The sequence below is a fragment of the Lactuca virosa genome, chromosome 9, assembly GCF_052849685.1.
Source record: "Lactuca virosa cultivar CGN04683 chromosome 9, Lactuca_virosa_CGN04683_v6, whole genome shotgun sequence".
Taxonomy (NCBI): domain Eukaryota; kingdom Viridiplantae; phylum Streptophyta; class Magnoliopsida; order Asterales; family Asteraceae; genus Lactuca; species Lactuca virosa.
In genome coordinates, this window is record NC_136434.1 from 131,687,468 (window position 1) to 131,707,179 (window position 19,712).

Genomic DNA, 19,712 nt, shown 5'->3' on the forward strand with positions numbered 1-19,712 from the left:
TTCAGGGTGACCGCGAGAGTGGGCAAGGTAGCTTATCGGTTAGAGCTACCTGAGGAGTTGAGCCAGATCCATAATACCTTTCACGTGTCCCAGTTGCGGAAGTGTATAGCCGACGAGTCGGCGGTAGTACCACTGGAGGATATTCAGGTGGATGCGAGCCTGAATTATGCTGAGAGACCAATCGCGATCCGGGATCGGAAGATCAAGGGTCTGAGGAACAAGGAAGTGCCTCTGGTGCAGGTCCAGTGGCAACATCGGAAGGGGTCCGAGCTGACCTGGGAGCCGGAGTTAGAGATGCGTGAGCAGCATCCAGAGTTGTTTGTCGAGCAGGACTTCGAGGGCGAAGTCTGATTCTAGTGGGGGAGAATTGTAACATCCGGATTCCCATTTATCTTATTTTATGCATTTATATTGAGTTTTGGAGAGGGACTCGGCGAGTAGGCGCCCAGACTCGCCGAGTAGGATCGCGTATGGTTGGACTGATTTAGTGACGGACTCGGCGAGTCCACGCTGTTTAATGAAACCCTAATTCTCGAGGCCTGAGCCCTATTTAAGGACCTTTATAGCCCCCATTTACGGCTATCAGACCCCTGAGAAACCCTAGAAATCAGAGAGAAGGCTTGTGGTGCAAGAAGAAGGCTAGTTCATCACTCTAAGTGTGATTTTGCAAGAAAGAAGGAAGGAGGACAAACAAGGAAGGTTGAGGAGCTCAGATCTATCATCCATTTCATCAGATGAGGCTACTAGAGGTACTAATCTGTGCTCAAACTCGTGTATTTGGTGTTCTAGCTGAATCTAGGGTTTTCTTGTGCCTTCTTTGGCTTGGATTCAAAGTATGTGAGGTCCCAAGGTGGAGTTCTTCCTAGATCTGGACCTTAAGAGGTCCAGAGAGTCCTATCCATATTGTTTTTTGCTATTCCATTAGAGATATGGCCCTAGGTTGCCATTTTAGGGGTTATTTCACCCAAAGAAGCTTTATGGTCATTGCATGGGTGTAAAGGTCGGACCTTTACATGATTATAGTGGTTGGGAAGGCCAGATCTATGGATTAGAGGAACAGATCTGACCTCAGAAGGTCATTTGAGTGTGAGCATGGAATGAACTCGCCGAGTCCATGAGCGGACTCGACGAGTTGAGTCGGGTTGCCCCGCGACTCGCGATCTGTGATGACCCGTGGAGTATAGGGTTGACCCAGTGAGTCAAGAAAGGACCAGGGGCGAAGAGGGCAGGCGTGTACTCGCCGAGTCACCTTAGTGCACTCGACGAGTCGGGTCAAGAGTGGTCGTTGACTTTCGTTGACTTTTAGGGTTTCGGTCAACAGTTGGACTTTTGAGTCAAGGAGGGGTAAAATGGCCTTTTACCCTTCTGAGGGATCGTAGAAGGGGGTTTAATCTAGCCTTTGAGAGCCCTTACTTATTGAGGATACTTTGTATGTGATTAGGCGGGGACTAGATCAGTAGATTCGTGTGCGAGATCATCCGAGATACCCGAGGTGAGTCTTCTCACTATACTTTACCTTGAGTGGTAATAGAGCTATGTGATAGAGTATTTTGTATGTTATGTATGTGATGTGTTGCACTGCATTATTTCTATGTGACATATGCTGTGTGTATTTCAGAGTTACAGAGTTAGAGCCGTAAGGTTCACAGAGTTAGAACCGTAAGGTTCACAGTGTTAGGACCAGAGGGTCCACAGAGTTAGGACCAGAGGGTCCATAGAGTTAGGACCGGAAGGTCCACAGAGTTATAGCCTCGAGTGGCTAGTATGTGTTATTTGTGGTATTTTGGGGAACTCACTAAGCATTTATGCTTACAGTGTTATGTTATGTGTTTCAGGTACCAGTGAGGATCGCGGGAAGGCGCCGGCATGATCCGTACACACACGAGGAGCTTTTTATATTTATGATCTTGGGATACGCTTTATGGAATGTTATGTGAAACAATGAGATTTTTATAATGTTGTGAATGAAAGTATGTTTTAAAATGTGAAAAACTGTTTTGAAAAATTTCGTCGTTACATATGATTTCATATTAATATATTAGAACTTATAATATATTAAAAAATCATAAATTACCTCTTCTCAAAGGTCCACCATATCAAATTGTCCTGGTGATATGCAACCCAAATGGACCATGCTACTCTCGGGTCAAGTACATACCAATTATAGTTATGGGCTTAGACACCTAATCCAACAGTATCCCACTTGAATAAGTCTAATAATTATTATTGCAAGTACAACTTCACAACCCGACTAGCAATCGTAGCTCTTAAAAGCCGATGTTGAACTTTGACCTAGTCAATGACACGTACCTTAGTTAAGAGCTTTATAGTAAGATACTATTCATTAGCTAAGTCTAAAACACTTAGCATACCCACACTACTATACTTTAATCTTCGGAGCGAAATACATATGTATAGATCTATAGAGGGTTGACATCCCCACCTGCGATTGCTAGCTACAACCTCGACCGATCAATCGAAGCGGGTGATAAGTGTCTACTATCATTACTATGACATATAATGAAGCGACGTAGGGGGTACATTCAGTCACATAGCTCGGTTATAGGATTCACTATAAACATTAACTAGAATCTTTATCTCTCTCTCTCTCTCTCTCACCGCAAACCATGGGCTTGGTTTCTTTCAAAACTATTTTAAGTATGGATTTACTTATGGTCTCTACTACAAACCATGGGCTTGGTTTGTTTCAAAACTATTTTAAGTATGGATTTACTTATGAAACAATACAGTTTGTTTTTCAAGTATATTCAAGGATTCTTTACAAACATAGTTTTAAGTATGAATTTAGTTACAGAAGGATACATTTTTGCTTTCAAAGATTCTTTAGAAACACAGTTTTAAGTATTGTTATACTTATGAAGAATATACTTTTTAGACTTTTTAAAAGTATTATTGTTGTTAGCAAAAAACCTATAACTCTCACCAACCTTGTGTTGAGCCTCAAAACTACATGTATTCTCACAAAATCACTAAACAGACATTCAAGACGGATTGGATTACAAGTGACCTTGTTTACTTGTTGTTGTCTTATATGCCTATTTGTTCTTGTTCTATATATTCGGTTTACCTGTGATTCATGAACTGCACAACCCGACGTGTTATGCCGCTTCGGTCGGGGGTGTGACGCTACTCTTAGACTTAACATTACTTTTGGCACTTGACTTGGTCCTACTTGAAGATTCACTTTTTTTTACTCTGCGGGAAACGGAGCATCACGGTTTCTGCTTGTGTGACCGATCCTTTGGCAATGGCTACATTTTTCTGAATCGGACCTTCACCTTGGGATAGGATACGGTTATGGTTTTTAGGTCGCCCGACTTGTTGTTTATCCATCAATGGTGGCAAAACAACCATGACTTCATCTGGTTCTTCATATTCAGCTGGAACTGGCACATGAAACACAGCCTCTACATATGTTGATCGATATGTTTCCATTGTAAAGTAGGATGACACCCATGCACTGCAGTTTTGATATCTCAGAACCTTGAATACCGCCATAGGATGAGTACAAGGTATACCGGACAATTGCCATTTCCCACACGTGTAATAACAACTTTCCAAGTTTACTATACCATTTTTCATTTGGTCAGTCACCTCATATCTGCTTTGATCAATCCGGTATACCCGAAAAGCAGAGGATTTGTTAATCCTCCTGTCGATGACCTTCTCAACATACTTAGTAACATCTTTTTTGCTTTCAGCTATAACAAAAATTTACGTATATGTTGTCATCCGCAGTAAATTACACTAAAGTTATCATTAAACTATTACAATAAATGGAAACACTTACCTCCAGCATTACGTCGCTGGCACCACCATTGTTGCATAGTTGCTCGAAAAGAAATCGATCAACATTGTTATCGGTAGTTTCCCTACGTCTCTTGATAATGTACTGACGGACTCGACACTGTTTGATGTCATAATATTGTACCGAACCATAAGGAAACACGACCTTGCCCATCTCTCGTTACCGATTCTGTCTAGCCATGTCTGACAATCAACAATCATCGTTTAGTTCACGACATAGCCTACCCAAGTTTTCTTTGAAATTAGACTCTCGGTAAGCCTTTGCAGCCTCCCAAAACAAAATCTTTGTTCTCTCGTGCTAGCCGATCTTTGCTCTCATATTCATCAACAAATAGCGATAACAAAGTCCGTGATATGCATTCGAGAACACGACTTGAATGGTCATTTCAATTGAATTTGCTCTATCTTATATAATAGACAAAGATGACATGTCCCCAATACATTTTTTGAGTCTTGATAAAAACCAAATCCATGACTCTCCACTTTTCCCAACAAAAAATACAATATGGAGGAGTTGGTTATTACCATCCATGCCTACTGTTGGGAACATGGTGCCCAAGTATTTCCCTTTAAGGTGTGCGACATCAATGATAATAATAGGACGCAAACATCTTTGATATGCTCGAACCTAAAAAGTAATTAATAATCTAATTAAAGTGAACGCATATGTATGGACGTTAACTATAAAGAAGTAGGTATATAAAATAGAGGGAAAATATATTACCGCGCAACTGATAACCATGAAAAAGTATTCAAATTTGTTGTCATCACTCGTCTTTATATGTGTAACAGTCCCTGGATTCTTCTTCTCCACATTGTAACAGTACAAAGGTAGTCTTAGAAAGCTTTCTTGAAGGGTCCCTCTCAATAGATTTCGAGCATACATTTTAGCATTCTATGCTTGCTAATACGAAATATGTATACAAAGACAATTATTTAAAGTTCGTTGTATCTGTTTCCCCCGAAACATATTACGGGTACTATCAGCTAATATGCCCTTCAGGAAGTAACCCAATACCTTTTTGTTGGCTTTTCGGTGATGAGGACGTAGTTGTGTATTTGAACAAGTGTGTTTCTATGATAGTTTAACCACTTGAAATGTACCAGTAGTATTATGTTTTGTTGCCCTAATCCACTAGTCACAATTATCCATATAGCAAACAACTTCAAACCTATCTTTTGTAGATTTTTTCACATTATATTGGAAACCTTCAGTGACACTTTTCAATCCTAAATTAAGCTTAAGTGATCCTTTGTTTTTGAAGAGTTGGTATAACTTCAGATGGGAATTATAGTTATGCGTTGTGGCCCCTTTACGATTTTGTTGAGTTAATTCGGGCAATGGTAAAGGTTTAGGCATACCCCAATGGGTGGGTTGTGTTTCTTCAGAATCAGAAAAATAAAAAGGAAGCTTTTCCTGTTGTGCTTTTCGAGGTTGTAAGGGATCGGTTTCCTCCTCTCCATCTTAATGATCATCCCCATCAAATTTAGTGTAACTCAGAAAATATTGAACTAGCTCTACATGTGGATTATATTACCATCATCAACCAACATTATTAGTTTTGCCTCATCATTCGCAGATTCATCAACATCAATAGTAAGGTCAGCGTGAACAACAACCTTACCTTTAGACCTATAATCACCCACATGTATAAGTTCATTGTAAAAATGAACATGGTTGGTTGTCATAGGTAATAAATTACAAATTTGATTACTTTAGCACCAGAATAACTATTTCCATAACGATTTTCCCTGGGAAATCGATTACTACCACTTTCCAAAACATTATTAACAACTAATAATTGTACTGTGTTGGGAGGCATAGTAGTAACAAAACCAAGAAAATATCTAACATCACGATCGTTAAAAATCTGCATAACTATATTTGATCCAGGACATTGAAAAGATAGACGAATTTGATTAGTGTGTAACCTAGACTTGGAAGCAACCAACGTAACTAACCCAAAGAAGTTGATATAATTGTTTATATCTACACCAAATCATGTGTAATCCGGAACAAGATACTGCATACACTCGTCGATATGTTGTCATTGCCCTCCACTAGAAATTGGAACTCGAAAAAAACTCGTATACGTACTCATTCCAGAACGTTTATGGAAAGTATCAAACACACAAATATATTAAAAACACAAGTTTATTGCATATTTGGAACACAAACATACAAAAACCCTAATTCTAGCTCTCCGGAATGTACGACCGTTACAGACTTCAGTCCGGAATACATTTTTTCAGTCCAGAAGGTACGGAGTGTCAAATTTCGGACCTCATCCCCACCAACCGACATCCACTACAGAAGAAGATCATAAATACTCCGAAATATCGTATTCCGGATCACAACTCCGGAACAAAACTTCGTGCTCCGAAATACGGTATTCAGGATCATGTGGTCATTTTTCCAAAAAAAAATTGGTTATTTTTACATAGATGAACTCGTCCACCAGACGAATATAACATTAGTTATAATGAATCTCATTTATCTTCATGACTCTCTCTCTCTCATCTTTAAAAAAAAATTCTTTTCAATAAAAAATTCCGTCCACATACCATGGTAAAACACCAAAGTTTAAAATGTTAATACTCTAAATGAAAATACGATAATATTTTAATTTGCAAAAAGGCTAATACTTTGCGATCAATAGTATTTTTGTCATTTTAGATTAAAAAAAAAAAAATGAGCCCTATTAGCTATTAGAAAGTTGGCAACCTCTTTTGACTTTTATTTAAGTTGATTACACATTTAAAACGCTGAAATTCGAGTGACATGTGATATAATTTAGTCACAAACAAAATACGTAAATTACAAATGTATTATAAGAGTTGAAAGAATATTCCGAAGCCACAAGTAGAGATATTCTTTACCAACTGGAAATATATTTTATTACTCTTTTTAGATGGTCCCAAAACTCTCTCTGCCCTTTTCTTTACTTTGTCTTTTTTTATGGCACGTGAAAATTACTGTTCGGACCCTTTGTTGGAATTCCTATAGAACAATATGTAAATTTCAAATAATTTCTCTTTTGACAATATAATTTTTAAATAATTGCTTCCAAAAACATAGACCATAAATGTATTGATTTTGAAAATATGATCTATAAACTAAAACTAGTCTAGAATATGTAGCATTTTATATTTGATTTGTCATCTGTAATTCATCAAAGCAATTTGTATGAAGCAAAATTTGTATAATTATAACAAATTTAAGTCCACACAACAACTTTTAGTCATCTAAAATGGGTTGGGATGGCTAACATATAAACATTTTTGTTTTCCTTAGAACTTTTAAAATAATTATATACAAAATACAATTACAAAATATCCGTTATCATAAACAATGCCTAATTTTTGCATAAATGGATTACATGTTTTAAGCATACAAATATATATTTTATATGACCTCATCAAACAAATATGGAATAGAAAACCATACAGTTTTTTAATCGGGTTTAATAAACCATTTCAAAAAAAAAAAAATCACTGTTTATAAATTATATATTTGTTTTATTTCTTTTTTTTCGTCCAACTTATAACTATAAGGCAGATCTTGAAAAATTTTAAAATTTGATCATAATATTTTTTCTATATAAATTATAAAAAAAAGGTGAGTCATGAGACCACCTAACTCCTAATCTCTACTTAAACTTTTTCCCTACATCACACTCACACCGAAAGTACAAAGGTGAAGCAGATTAATATGATGAATGTTTCAAGTTAAAAATTCGAGCACCGCTTTATTAACAATCAATGTATATAGCATATCTCGCACTTCGTAGTCATGCGTTCAACCTATTTTTAGTTTGGATTTTTTAATTACTTGTTGATAAAATATAAACTAAAGCCACTTGTATACTTATAAATGTTTCAAAATAAAAATAAGTATACAAAATACAATAAAATGCATATATTGCCAGCCTTTTAAGCTTGAATTACATACATATATAAGGTTTCCTTTTAAACTTAAATATCACAATCATATCAAAACATAAATATTAAAGTTATACTTGACACACTAATTAAAAAAAATTAATTACTAGTTGATAAAAATAATTAAAATACATAAAATAATATAAAAAAACTTATACAAAATAAAGTTATTCTATAATTAATAAAATTATATATGATTCTTCTATTTATCAAACATTTCAAAAAGAAATAAACTAGTTTTAAGTTTAAACGTGATAAAAATAACCTAAATGTTAAAATCATACTAAAAAGAGAAAATAATATATTGAAATAACCGACCTTTATTTCCTTTTCAGCTACGTAATCAAAGTACAATCTTTTTTAGGAGATGAAATGGGGGTATTGCTTGGTGCTCTCCAACGCCGATTAGGAGTTATCGTCAACAGCCATTCATACGCCATTATCAAGTTCTAAAGCTGGATAAGCTACAACAATTAGCCAACAAGTTGAAACCTTTTCAAACCCAAGCTTCGTGATTCATCGGAGAAGCAAGATCGTCATCTGCTAGGGTTTTGTAATTTTACAGACAGATCTCAAGTACGCGCCTGTTTTATCCAAAATTAGCTGTAACATTTCGGTTTTTTCTTCGATTCATTCACTAAAGACTTTATATATATTCTTTGGGATGAACTTTCAGATTAAATATGCAAACGGAAGCGACGGTGGGGGTGGTGGAAGGCGGTGGACCCGCTCGTAAATTGGTAACGCATCACCAGAGGCCGGTGCAACAGCAGCAATCTCAGGTAGGGACGGTGTCTCAGCTCATAGCCGGTGGTGTCGCCGGAGCCGTTAGCAAGACCTGCACTGCACCTTTAGCTCGCCTCACTATACTTTTCCAGGTTTTCTTTTATATCCTTCTTAATTTGTGTATTTCATACACTTCAATCAGTGACCTGAGACTTATTGTTGATTGATTTGGGAAATATATTTGAAATCGAAAATTAATCAGAGCTCATGTATCTCAAGCTGGAATTTCTTGATTCTACAGGTGCAAGGTATGCATTCTGATGCTTCTACCTTAAGAAAAGCCAGTATATGGCGTGAAGCTACACGTATAGTCAATGAAGAAGGATTTCGTGCATTCTGGAAAGGGAACTTAGTGACAATTGCTCATCGTCTACCTTACTCCTCCATCAGTTTCTACGCATTTGAACGCTACAAGAATGTTGGTACAAACGTTCTTTGCTGAAATTCTGTAGCCACATGTACATTTGAATTTGATTTTATAATGTTTTCTTTGTTCTTCAATTCTACAGTTACTACAAATGTTCATGGGAGTTGAGAGCAATGGAACAAACATAAGTGCAGACTTGTGTATACGCCTTGCAGGTGGTGGTTTAGCTGGTATAACTGCTGCTTCTGTTACATACCCTTTGGATCTTGTAAGAACTCGCCTTTCAGCACAGGTAGGATTTTGATAAATCATAATCATATTATTTGGCAAATGGCAATTATCTTTTTTCATGTCCTAATTCCAAAATTGTTAAAATCTTGTAGAGAAATGTTTTATATTATAGAGGTATATGGCATGCTTTACGCACCATAAGCAGGGAAGAGGGGATTTTTGGCCTCTATAAAGGACTTGGTGCTTGTCTATTGGTAATAAAGTTCATTCCTTTATTTGGTATTATTGTTCCCTTTTATTTGACTTCATAAATGGCTTTACAGGGTGTTGGCCCAAATCTTGCAATTAGCTTTTCAGTTTATGACACCACAAGATCTTACTGGCAAATGCAAAGGTATTTATAATTTTATATACTTTTATACATTATAAATACTAACTTTGATCTCCATTGTGTTTTAAGTTCCATTATCTGATAAAGGTAATGTTTTTACTTTTTATGGTAACAGACCACAAGATTCTACTGTTCTAGTTAGCCTGGCTTGTGGGAGTCTTTCAGGAATTGCATCATCAACAGGTTAGTTAATAGTTAGTGGGATACAATACATCATACATCTCTCTTTTTTCCTTTCTTGATTGAAGAAGATGGAAAATGCTTGTTTTTCATGGTGCATTTAGCATTTACTATATGGCAATGTGCATTGAAAAAAGAATATAGGATGTAATAGTGTTGTTTTAAAGATTAATTTTTCACGAAAAAAAAAAAAAAAGAAGTTAATGCCTGTAGCTGTCTTCGATGCTTTTGGTGCAGAGAAGCAGGTTGCGAGGCACTAAAAATGTAAACCAGATAAAGATTCTCCCTTAGAGCCAGCCATGGAGTTGGCACTTGGGGTTAATCCTTTTCAAAAACAGTAAGTAAGTAGGCACTTGGGGTCTTGTGATGGATGTTTGAAGGTTTTTCTTAGATATATTTGAGTTTATACCCATAATTAGGTTAAGTGAAAAAAAATACATATTTATTACAAAACTTTATGCAATGTCCAAATAACTCTTAAAGATATCTAGTCTTTGTATGGATCTGAATGTTGGCCAAGTAAAAAGGAGCATGAGAGGAAATGAGGATGTTGCGGTGGACATATCGTAGAATATTGTCGCACAGTGTAAAGAAAAATTAGTTGGGAGTGGCGTCGATCAACAAGGTTGTGGTAGTGCGGTCATCTCCATATGAGACGAAAAATGTCTGCAGTTAAGACTATGTTTGGCGTAGTAGTTGAAAAGTTAGCTGTTAGTTGAAAAACTAGCTGATAGCTGAAAATCTAGCTGTTATATGAAAAGCTAGCTGCTAAAAAAATGACGTTTGGTAAAACTAGCTGATATATATATATATATATATATATATATATATATATATATATATATATATATATAAGCTATTTTTTGGCTTGCCAAACATGACAACATTTTAAAAAACTCGAAAAATAAGCTTAGCTTATCAGCTAGCTGTGGTGCGCCAAACATAGTTTAAGAGGATGGAGATAATACGTGTGTTAATATGAGAAGAAAATGGGAAGATAACGTGAGATTAGACTTGAATGAGTTGACTATTACTCAGGATATGACCTTAGATAGGAAGGTGTAGAGGCTTAGAATTTGAGTAATGGAGTAGTATATGAGTATTCTAAGTACTTTTGTTTTGTTCCTCTCTACTTTCAACTTGTATTCACTATTTGTGTATTACTATAGTATTTACGTGTTTATCCTTATTCCTTTTTACTTTCAGCTTTATTTGTTTATATCTACAAACAATTTAACAATTTATTTCAGTAACATTTCCACTGGATTTGGTGAGGAGGCGGATGCAGTTGGAAGGGGCAGGGGGTCGGGCACGTGTTTACAATACGGGTATTTTTGGTACATTCGGGCAGATAATACGGGCAGAAGGCCTACGTGGCATATACAGAGGAATATTGCCCGAATATTACAAGGTGGTCCCCAGCATTGGGATTGTATTCATGACTTATGAGAAACTCAAACAAGTATTGTCGAATGTAGACACTACTTGCAGATGACCGATTTTGACCCGAAAAAAAAACATTTTAGTAATATATATTTATAGGTAGTAGGAGCTAGGGAAAACAACCCAAATATTTGTCTTCTTCTTAAGGAAAAAAAAGAAAAATAGAAGTCTTGTTTTTCTCTACAGAAATTGTTATATCAAAGTATAGATATATATATATATATATTTAATATGATCCCTTTGTTGGGGGAGAAATTCATTGGTTTCATCTTCGATTAGGTTTTGTTTTGTTTTTCTCAAGTAGGCAGAGTTAGAATGTTTGACGGAAATTGTAATATTATATTTTTCATAATTGTAATATCATTTTAGACAAGTACTGACTATTTGATCACCTATCCAAAAAAAAAATCAAAATTATATATAAATCAAATACTAAGAGAGATGATAACTTCTTTTAATTATATTAGTAGTGGTACATGATCAAAACATATATGTAACTCTTATATATATGGCTAGATGTGTGTTTAAAGAGTATATTAAAAGTGTATAATATTAAAGCGAAAAGTGTTTTTACATGACGAAGATATTTCCGTAAAAGTATTAGCATACTATATGGTGAATTCATGTCGTAAAGGAAAATGTGTGTGATGACTTGGAGTTTGTATGAAAACGCCTACATTTCACAATTCTTAGTACACAACGAAACATTATAAACTTCGACTCAATAGCTTTTACATCGAAAACAACTGATGTGCTTTTTTTTTTTTTTTTGTTGTATACAACTTAGTGGATAACAAATTGTGAAAATTTCCATCGTATGTCAAGTTGTGAATATTTCCAAAAGGTGACAATAGTATTATATATATATATATATATATATATATATATATATATATATATATATATATATATATATATATATATATATATATATATATATATATTGAAAGGTTGTGATTTTTAGAAACATGTTATTAACATGAATTAATATTTATTATATAATTAATTTTAATTAGTTGTAAGGGAAAATGTAGCATTTTATTAAGAGAGAGAAATACAAATTAATATTTTTAAATGCTTTCATAATTCAATTTCTATTCTTATCTTTTATCATTCTTGAAAAATAAGTTGTTATTGAAGATTGCTTTGAACGGGTCAAAGGATGCAATTCAATTTTGATTCTTATTATTCTTGAAGAATGAGTAATAAATTATAAGTTCACATATGATATTCTTTAATAATAACTAGATATGTTGCCTATGCTCCGCATGGGCCGTGTGCGCCTGATTTGAGTGTCTTTTTTGTTTATAGATTAATAGGCGTCGTCGTTGATTCTTTTAGTTGACTTTGGATTATTTTCATACGGATAAACAGTGGGAGATGGATAGATAGAGGGCAAGAAAAAAAAACAAAAAAGTTAAATATGAGGACCAATATAGAAAAAAATATACAAAAAGAAGAAAATAACAGACACAGAAAGTGCAAGGATGAAAACAGTAAAAAACGTGAGTTTCACTATTCCTAACTCGTTGTTGGCTCTTTTAGCGAAAAACCCGGGCTTTGCCCCGGGCCATTTTTTGTGTTTTTATGAAAAAATATAAAAGTTTTGACTGTAAGGACCAAAAGTGTCAAAATGGATAAAGAATTAAATGGGTTGGAATTAGCAATATTTTAGAAAAGGTACCAAAGTTTTCAATTCCTTAAAATTTTGTGGCCAAACTTTGAATATTAAAAGGTTCCAAAAAAATGTAAAAATTTTGATTGCAAGGACCAAAATGTCAAAATGACTACAGAATGAGGGGCAAAGTTGAAAAAAACATGATGTAAAAGTTTTGACTGGAATGACCAAAAGTGTCAAAATGGCTAAAGAATTAAAGGGGTTGGATTAGCAAGTTTTTAGAAAAGGGACCAAAGTTGTCAATTCCTTAAAGTGTTGTGGCCAAAATTTAAATATTAAAAGGTTCCAAAAAAATGTAAAAATTTTGATTGCAAAGAACAAAAATGACAAAATGGCTAAAGAATAAGGGGCTAAATTGACAAAAAAAAACATGCTACTTTACTATTCCTAACTTTGAACATCTTTAATATATATATATATATATATATATATATATATATATATATATATATATATATATATATATATATATATATATATATATATATATATATATATACTAGGCGTAACCCCGCGCGTTGCGCAAAAATGCATTTAAGTGGTTAAAATAATTATAGGAAAAAATAGAAATATGTTGAAATTTACGTTTTTAGTCATGTTTTGGGCATTAACCGAATTATCAAATAACATAAAAATTCATCAACTTATATTTTGATACTATCTAATATAGTCCATACCTTATAAACTTTACTTTTACTTTTATAATATTCAATATATATTATAAGTTTTTGTATAACATTAATATAATCTACTTTTCTTATGTCCGATAATATTTTTTTTGGATAAATAAAAAATAAGTTGTTTTGAATGAGCTATTAATAAACAATATTGAACTAATAAACTTTATATTACACTATTTATATTACACCAAAACATCCAATGTTTCATATATGAACTTTCAAATATTAAACATTGAAATTAAGAATGAAGTCATACAAAAAATATCATTATACATAAATGTCATCAAGAGTTTTAAAATAAGTCGATTAGTAAATATGATATTTAATTTTAATTACATATTTTGCAAGGCGTACGTTTGACTTTATGTTGGTACGCCGATAATCATTTTCCTTAATTTGTACCTAAAAAATTAAGGTGAATAAGAATATAAAATAGATATTACTAAACATTAATATAAATAATTAAAAATGGTATGTGGATCTCCTACCACCGGTTAAAGACAACATACATCTCTAGTGGTATCGATTCCTATGTGAAATTGAAGTAGTCATTCTATATACACCTTGTTTTCTAATTACATAAACAAATATGAGTAACCAAACATAAAAATGTTATCTTTATATAGGAAAAATATTTTAGTTAAATAACAAATTAAATAATATAAGTTTAAAAGTTAGGAGTTTCAAAACATTAGTATTTTTATTAATCAATCAATTAAGTAACACATGTTGAAATTTTTACAATCATTATTAAAAAGCATTTGAAATATTAGATTTTAAATGAATTTTGGTTGAAGTGTTTTGACCTCTATTATAATATATATATATATATATATATATATATATATATATATATATATATATATATATATATATATATATATATATATATATAGAGCTAACATTTTTTCTTGAATCTCATGCATTTGAAACCATATTTTTTATCTAATGTAACTCAAAAGTTTTCTTAATTATGAGTTAACACTCAAAAGTTTTATAACTTATATTATGTTTAATTAACATTTAGTGAAAAATTTATTATAAAAAGACCAATTTTTTAGGAAGACATGCATACAAATCATATACAAATTTCAGAAAGAAAACAAGCTTAAAGGTTTTTGTGTTGGGTTGAGGTCTTATGACCACTTTTGGAGATATGCTATTATATTAGAGCTTTTAATTTGTAAGTTTGTTATACTATTTTGTTTTTATATTTTCTTTGTTTTTGGATTATTGTAATACAGTCGTTGTATAAAGTGGTTTAATCGTTAATATATTGATCATATGTTATATAGGGTGATGTCGAAAATATTTAATTAAATATTTTAAATATGTTTTTTTTTGTTTTGTAATTGTACCGTTTCAAAAAGATAATTAATTAAAACTCATATATATGTTATACTTTCCATCTCTCTCTCTCTCTCTCTCTCTATATATATATATATATATATATATATATATATATATATATATATATATATATATATATACACACACACATTAATGGTTACATTCTTGAAAAAAATAAATGACAATAATACTTTCTTGAAGATTAAAAAATTAAATACAATTGAACAACTAACACTCTTAAAGAATAATATAACTTTTTGAAATAATAGAATCCATTCGGAAGAATAATACAATATAGAATACAATAAATTTTTAAAGAATAATATAACACTTCTCTGGTGGACATGCATATGATCTATTATTCTTGCACCTTCTGACATCAAGTATACGTTTTAGAGTAGGTTTTGTACTTCCAAAATCAAAACTTTGACAGGAAGATCATCAAAAGCCAATTAAAAGTAGGCAATATGTATTATAAATGAATCGATAACATAGAATAATCAAAGAAAAGAAAAATATGATACTGACATTACATTCAACAGTGAAAAACAAAATACGATTGTAATACCTTGAAAATGTTGCCAACAGAAGACAAGCAAAAATAACAAAAATAATGGAATAACATGGTAAATCCACATGGTAGAAATATATTAAGACAAAAATGTGAGAGTTTTATGCAAGTTAGGATCCCTAGTAACTACCATCCATAATTAAAAAAATAAAAATAAAACTCATTATACAAATAAGGATGAATGTTTGAAATGAAATTCAACTACAATATGATAACAGATACGACAAATTACTCAATTATAGCAATCAAAAGCCCAACGGTATCCGGTGTTGCCCTCCCTCCTTGAGGTTGAGGGTTCAAGTCTCGTCGTAGACATATGTTGATTTAAGGTGTAGTTTAGGAGTAGATTAGATTTGCCGTTTAAAAAAAAATAATAATAAAATAAAATAAAATAAAAGCGATTTAAAACAACTTTTATGTTTGGAAAAGTGTAAGTTGAGATTGTTTTTCAACCTTTTGATAAATAAACACATTGATAGAAAAGACAAAACTACAAAAATGATCCTTGTGGTATTCAGAAATCTTTGGATAGGGTCCAAAACATTTTCAACTTGCATGGAAGGTTCAAAATCATGATTTTTCCTTGATTTTGGTCCTAAAATTAAAAAGTTTCCGTAGTTTTGGTCCATGAAGCACTTAAATTGACTATTTTGCCCTTTTAATTTATTTTTTGTATTTTTTTATATTTTTTACTTTTTAAATATTAAAACAAAAAAAGAAATTATGCTGGCCCACCCATCACACACACACACACACACACACTCTCTCTCTCTGTCTCTCTCTCTGTCTCTCTCTCTCTCTCTCAAAACCCATCCCTATTTTGATAGAAGAAAATACGACTAGAGACTTTCTCCACTAATCTTCATTCGTTCGAGCACCACCACCTCTATCTTCACTTCTCTTGAGATGTCTAGAAAAGATAAAACTATCAATTCCAGATATGGGAAGAAGGATAAAGACAGTCCAAGTGACCGGTCATAGCAAACCCTCGTCGCCGATGTCACAACAAACCCTAGAGGAAGCTCCGATCTGCAACTCGACAAAGATAATGATTGACGAAGAAGAAGCTTTGATTTGCAACTGCATCTCGACGAACACGACAACGATCCTAATGACCGTCGTTGCCACCTCTGTAAACCCTAACTTAGTCTCTCTCGTTCTCAAATGGTTGTGCTGCCTTTCTCAGATCTACGCCATGTATCATTGTCATGTTATTCAAGTTCCTTAAAATCCATATTAAAACCCTTGATGCCCATCATATCATAAAGAAGAAAACCCTAGTTCTGGATGAGAAAGGTGGATCTAGATTAATCCAAGTAGAAACTCTCATCGGGTTTGAAGATGAATCTGAATGGCAACGAAAACCACTTGAAGACATTTGGAACCTTTTATTTTGGCAAAAATTGATAGCTTAACATCGATTTTGTAAAGATTTATTCGAGTTGTTGATGAAGAAGATGAGAGAGAGAGAGGGGGGGGGGGGGGTTACCGGTGGGATGGGGTGGGGGTGGGTGGGTGAGACTTTTTTTTAGTTTTCTATAATTAATAAAGTACTAAAATAAATAAATAAAATATAAAAGAGAATTAATAAGGGAAAAATAGTCCTTTCAATTTATTAGGGACCAAATTCTCAGAAAATTCTTGATTTTAGACTATCCATGCAAGTTGAAAACTTTTTGGATCCTATCCAAAGTTTTTTGAATACCACAAGGACCAATTTTGCAGTTTTGTCGATAGAAAACACAAAATCAATGTGACCAACTATGAAATAAATAGCATATATCACCTAAAATCTAAAAAATCCTTTATCTAAAGTGGGGAAAAAATACTGATGCATTATGTCATTTCAAATTGGTTAAAAAATAGTTATATATATATATATATATATATATATATATATATATATATATAAAAGCTAATAAATGATGTGAATTCTCATTTTTTCTTACTTTAAAAAAAAATTAATGGATGAAATCTACATAATTCTTACATAATAGAAGTGCTAAATTTTACAAAATGAAAAGCACATTCATTCTTCGTGAATAGTACTTCATCAATCAGTTTGACATTTACCTAATAAACCACACATTTTATAAGAATATAAGGCTAAAAAACACTATCTGAATACGTCACTAAATAACAATGTTTATTTTTTACCTAATGAATACCACATTAATTCTTCTAGAATATTTCTTCAAGAATTAGTTTCACTTGTACCAAATACACAACATTCTGTAAGAATATGTGGCTACAGACCTTTACAAATTCAAAGTCACGATGCTAGAAACTTGGAAACAAAAAAAAAAATCTTAAATCTACATAATTCTTAACAGAACATGAAGAGTATTACTTTAACCAAATTAATTTCATAGATTCTATAAGAATATCTACTCTACAATGGGATATTATTTTGCAAAACTTGTTTTTAACAGAAAAGCCAAGACAATGCATAATAAAAAAATATTATATTTTTTAGTTGTATAAACTAATTTGGAAATTTTGTAATCACGGTTATGAAATCTAATATGAAGTTATCCTTTAAATTAACTCAATAAATACATGATTCAATCTGAAATAACTAAAACCTCTAATCGATTAAATTACTTTGAGAAATTAAAAATCCTCCTACTTTTTGTTCATACAAATCTTCCTACCTAATTAAATGATGACATGTGTCACATTTAATGCTCATTTAATGATATTTTAGTATACTAAAATGACACATGTCATCATTTAATTGAGTAGGAGGATTTGTAGGAACAAAAATAGAAGGATATTTAATTTCTCAATTACTTTTAGAGTTCTATTATTTAAGAATATAAAAATCAACGAACGTGATGAGGGAGAAACAAAGTCATCATCGTCACCTTATGTGATAAAGATTTTCTACTTTGTAAAACTTATTTTTTTTTCATCATACACCAGACAATTCATGTAGTGTTGACTAAATGGTAGCAAAAGCTCCATTGACCAAATGATCAAGAAACGTAGGAGAATATCGGCATCGACAGATTTACAAAGTTTGTACATAGGGACATCAAAATAGACATCAATTTTTGGAGAAGAAAAACTTACAGAGGAGAGAGGCGCTGACAGAGGAGGGCAGGCTTGAGGATGGAAGAGGCTGATGTTGGAGGTGGTAGTGTGGGAGCAACTGAAAAGAAAGACATGACATATCATTGTTAAGCAAGAACAACTCATACTCATCCAAATTCATCGTTTCAAATAAGGATTTGAATTTTTGATGGCTTTCATTCCATAGTTATAGGATTATAATTTGGGTAATTAATTAATTAGTTATTGAATTTACTATAATGCCCCTATCTATTGATTTGTTATATATTCACACAATAGATAGAGTTTATATATGAAGTATAGTCTGTTTTGCATTAGAAGTTCCAGACTTATTTGATTTGATTGTGAACTGAATATGATTTTGTTTATTATACACACATTAAGGCTATGTTTGGCGTAGTAGCTGAAAAGCTTGTTGTTAGCTGAAAACCTAGCTGATAGCTGAAAAGCTAGCTGTTAAATAAAAAGCTAGCTGATAGCTGAAAAGCTAGCTAATAAAAAATAACGTTTGGTAAAACTAGCTGAAAAGCTAGCTGAAATATATAAAATGTAACATCCAAAATTTTCACGCCAAATTTAAACTTTTTCAATCACAAATAAAAACCAGATAGTACTTGTTTACAAAAATGTTTTCAATCATTATTCATCAGAGTGTCCCAATAACCAGATCATAAGGATGATGAGCGGTACGGTCACGCCTTCGTCTTGCCATGATCTCCTGAAGTACCTGAAACAATAAACTGAAAACTGTAAGCCCGAGGGCTTAGTGAGCTACCCCCAAAATACCAATACCACACCGATAATACCATATCAGTAACAGACAATCAACAACATCCATACTGGGCCATCGGCCTGACTGGACCGCCCTGCAGGGCCTACAGTCTATCTGAATCTGTCCCGAGCCTTCGGCATAACTGGACCGCCACGTGGGCCTACAGTCTCCCCGTACCGCTCATAGGGTATGTTGGCCTTCAGCACAAAGCAGGACCGCCTCAACCCAAGCAACAAGCAAATAACCATGTGCGCATAGCTAACATATACTGGCATATACTAGCATCAAACATATTTATCTCACTGATCACCAATCATAGCAATCTCTCGCAACTAGAGCACCGACCTACCAGGTCACTAACATATCAATCCCTACGGGTCATAAGAGCATAACATACTGTCTATCCTGATTCCGATCT

The 19,712-nt window shown here is 33.0% G+C and overlaps 2 protein-coding genes across 3 annotated transcripts in view; both read left to right on the plus strand.

The window, feature by feature from the left end:
- Window positions 1-8,173, plus strand: part of LOC145136759 (uncharacterized) — a 47,360-nt gene extending 39,187 nt beyond the window's left edge. Inside the window, exon 3 of one of the 2 annotated variants that reach the window (XM_079070874.1) lies at window positions 8,106-8,173. In XM_079070874.1, coding sequence (XP_078927000.1) covers window positions 8,106-8,141 — 36 coding nt within the window. In that variant the 3' untranslated portion in view covers window positions 8,142-8,173. Of the gene's footprint in view, window positions 1-1,835; window positions 1,966-8,105 lie in introns of those variants that run through there. The other variant, XM_079070872.1, reaches the window with a different exon arrangement.
- LOC145136758 (uncharacterized) lies at window positions 8,120-11,541 on the plus strand. The gene is made up of 8 exons (XM_079070871.1): window positions 8,120-8,346; window positions 8,447-8,648; window positions 8,798-8,974; window positions 9,066-9,215; window positions 9,307-9,408; window positions 9,478-9,548; window positions 9,661-9,728; window positions 10,976-11,541. The coding sequence occupies exons 2-8, from the start codon at window positions 8,454-8,456 to the stop codon at window positions 11,218-11,220; spliced, it is 1,008 nt and encodes a 335-aa protein (XP_078926997.1). The 5' UTR covers window positions 8,120-8,346; window positions 8,447-8,453; the 3' UTR covers window positions 11,221-11,541.
- Window positions 11,542-19,712: the final 8,171 nt, after the last annotated feature.

What these genes read in the sequence shown, in the direction of transcription:
- LOC145136758 (XM_079070871.1), top strand. Translation starts at nt 8,454, where the DNA reads ATGCAAACGGAAGCGACGGTGGGGGTGGTGGAAGGCGGTGGACCCGCT. An exon ending in GAACTCGCCTTTCAGCACAG is followed by an intron (nt 9,216 to 9,306) that starts GTAGGATTTTGA and finishes AAAATCTTGTAG; the next exon opens with AGAAATGTTTTATATTATAG. An exon ending in AGGAATTGCATCATCAACAG is followed by an intron (nt 9,729 to 10,975) that starts GTTAGTTAATAG and finishes AATTTATTTCAG; the next exon opens with TAACATTTCCACTGGATTTG.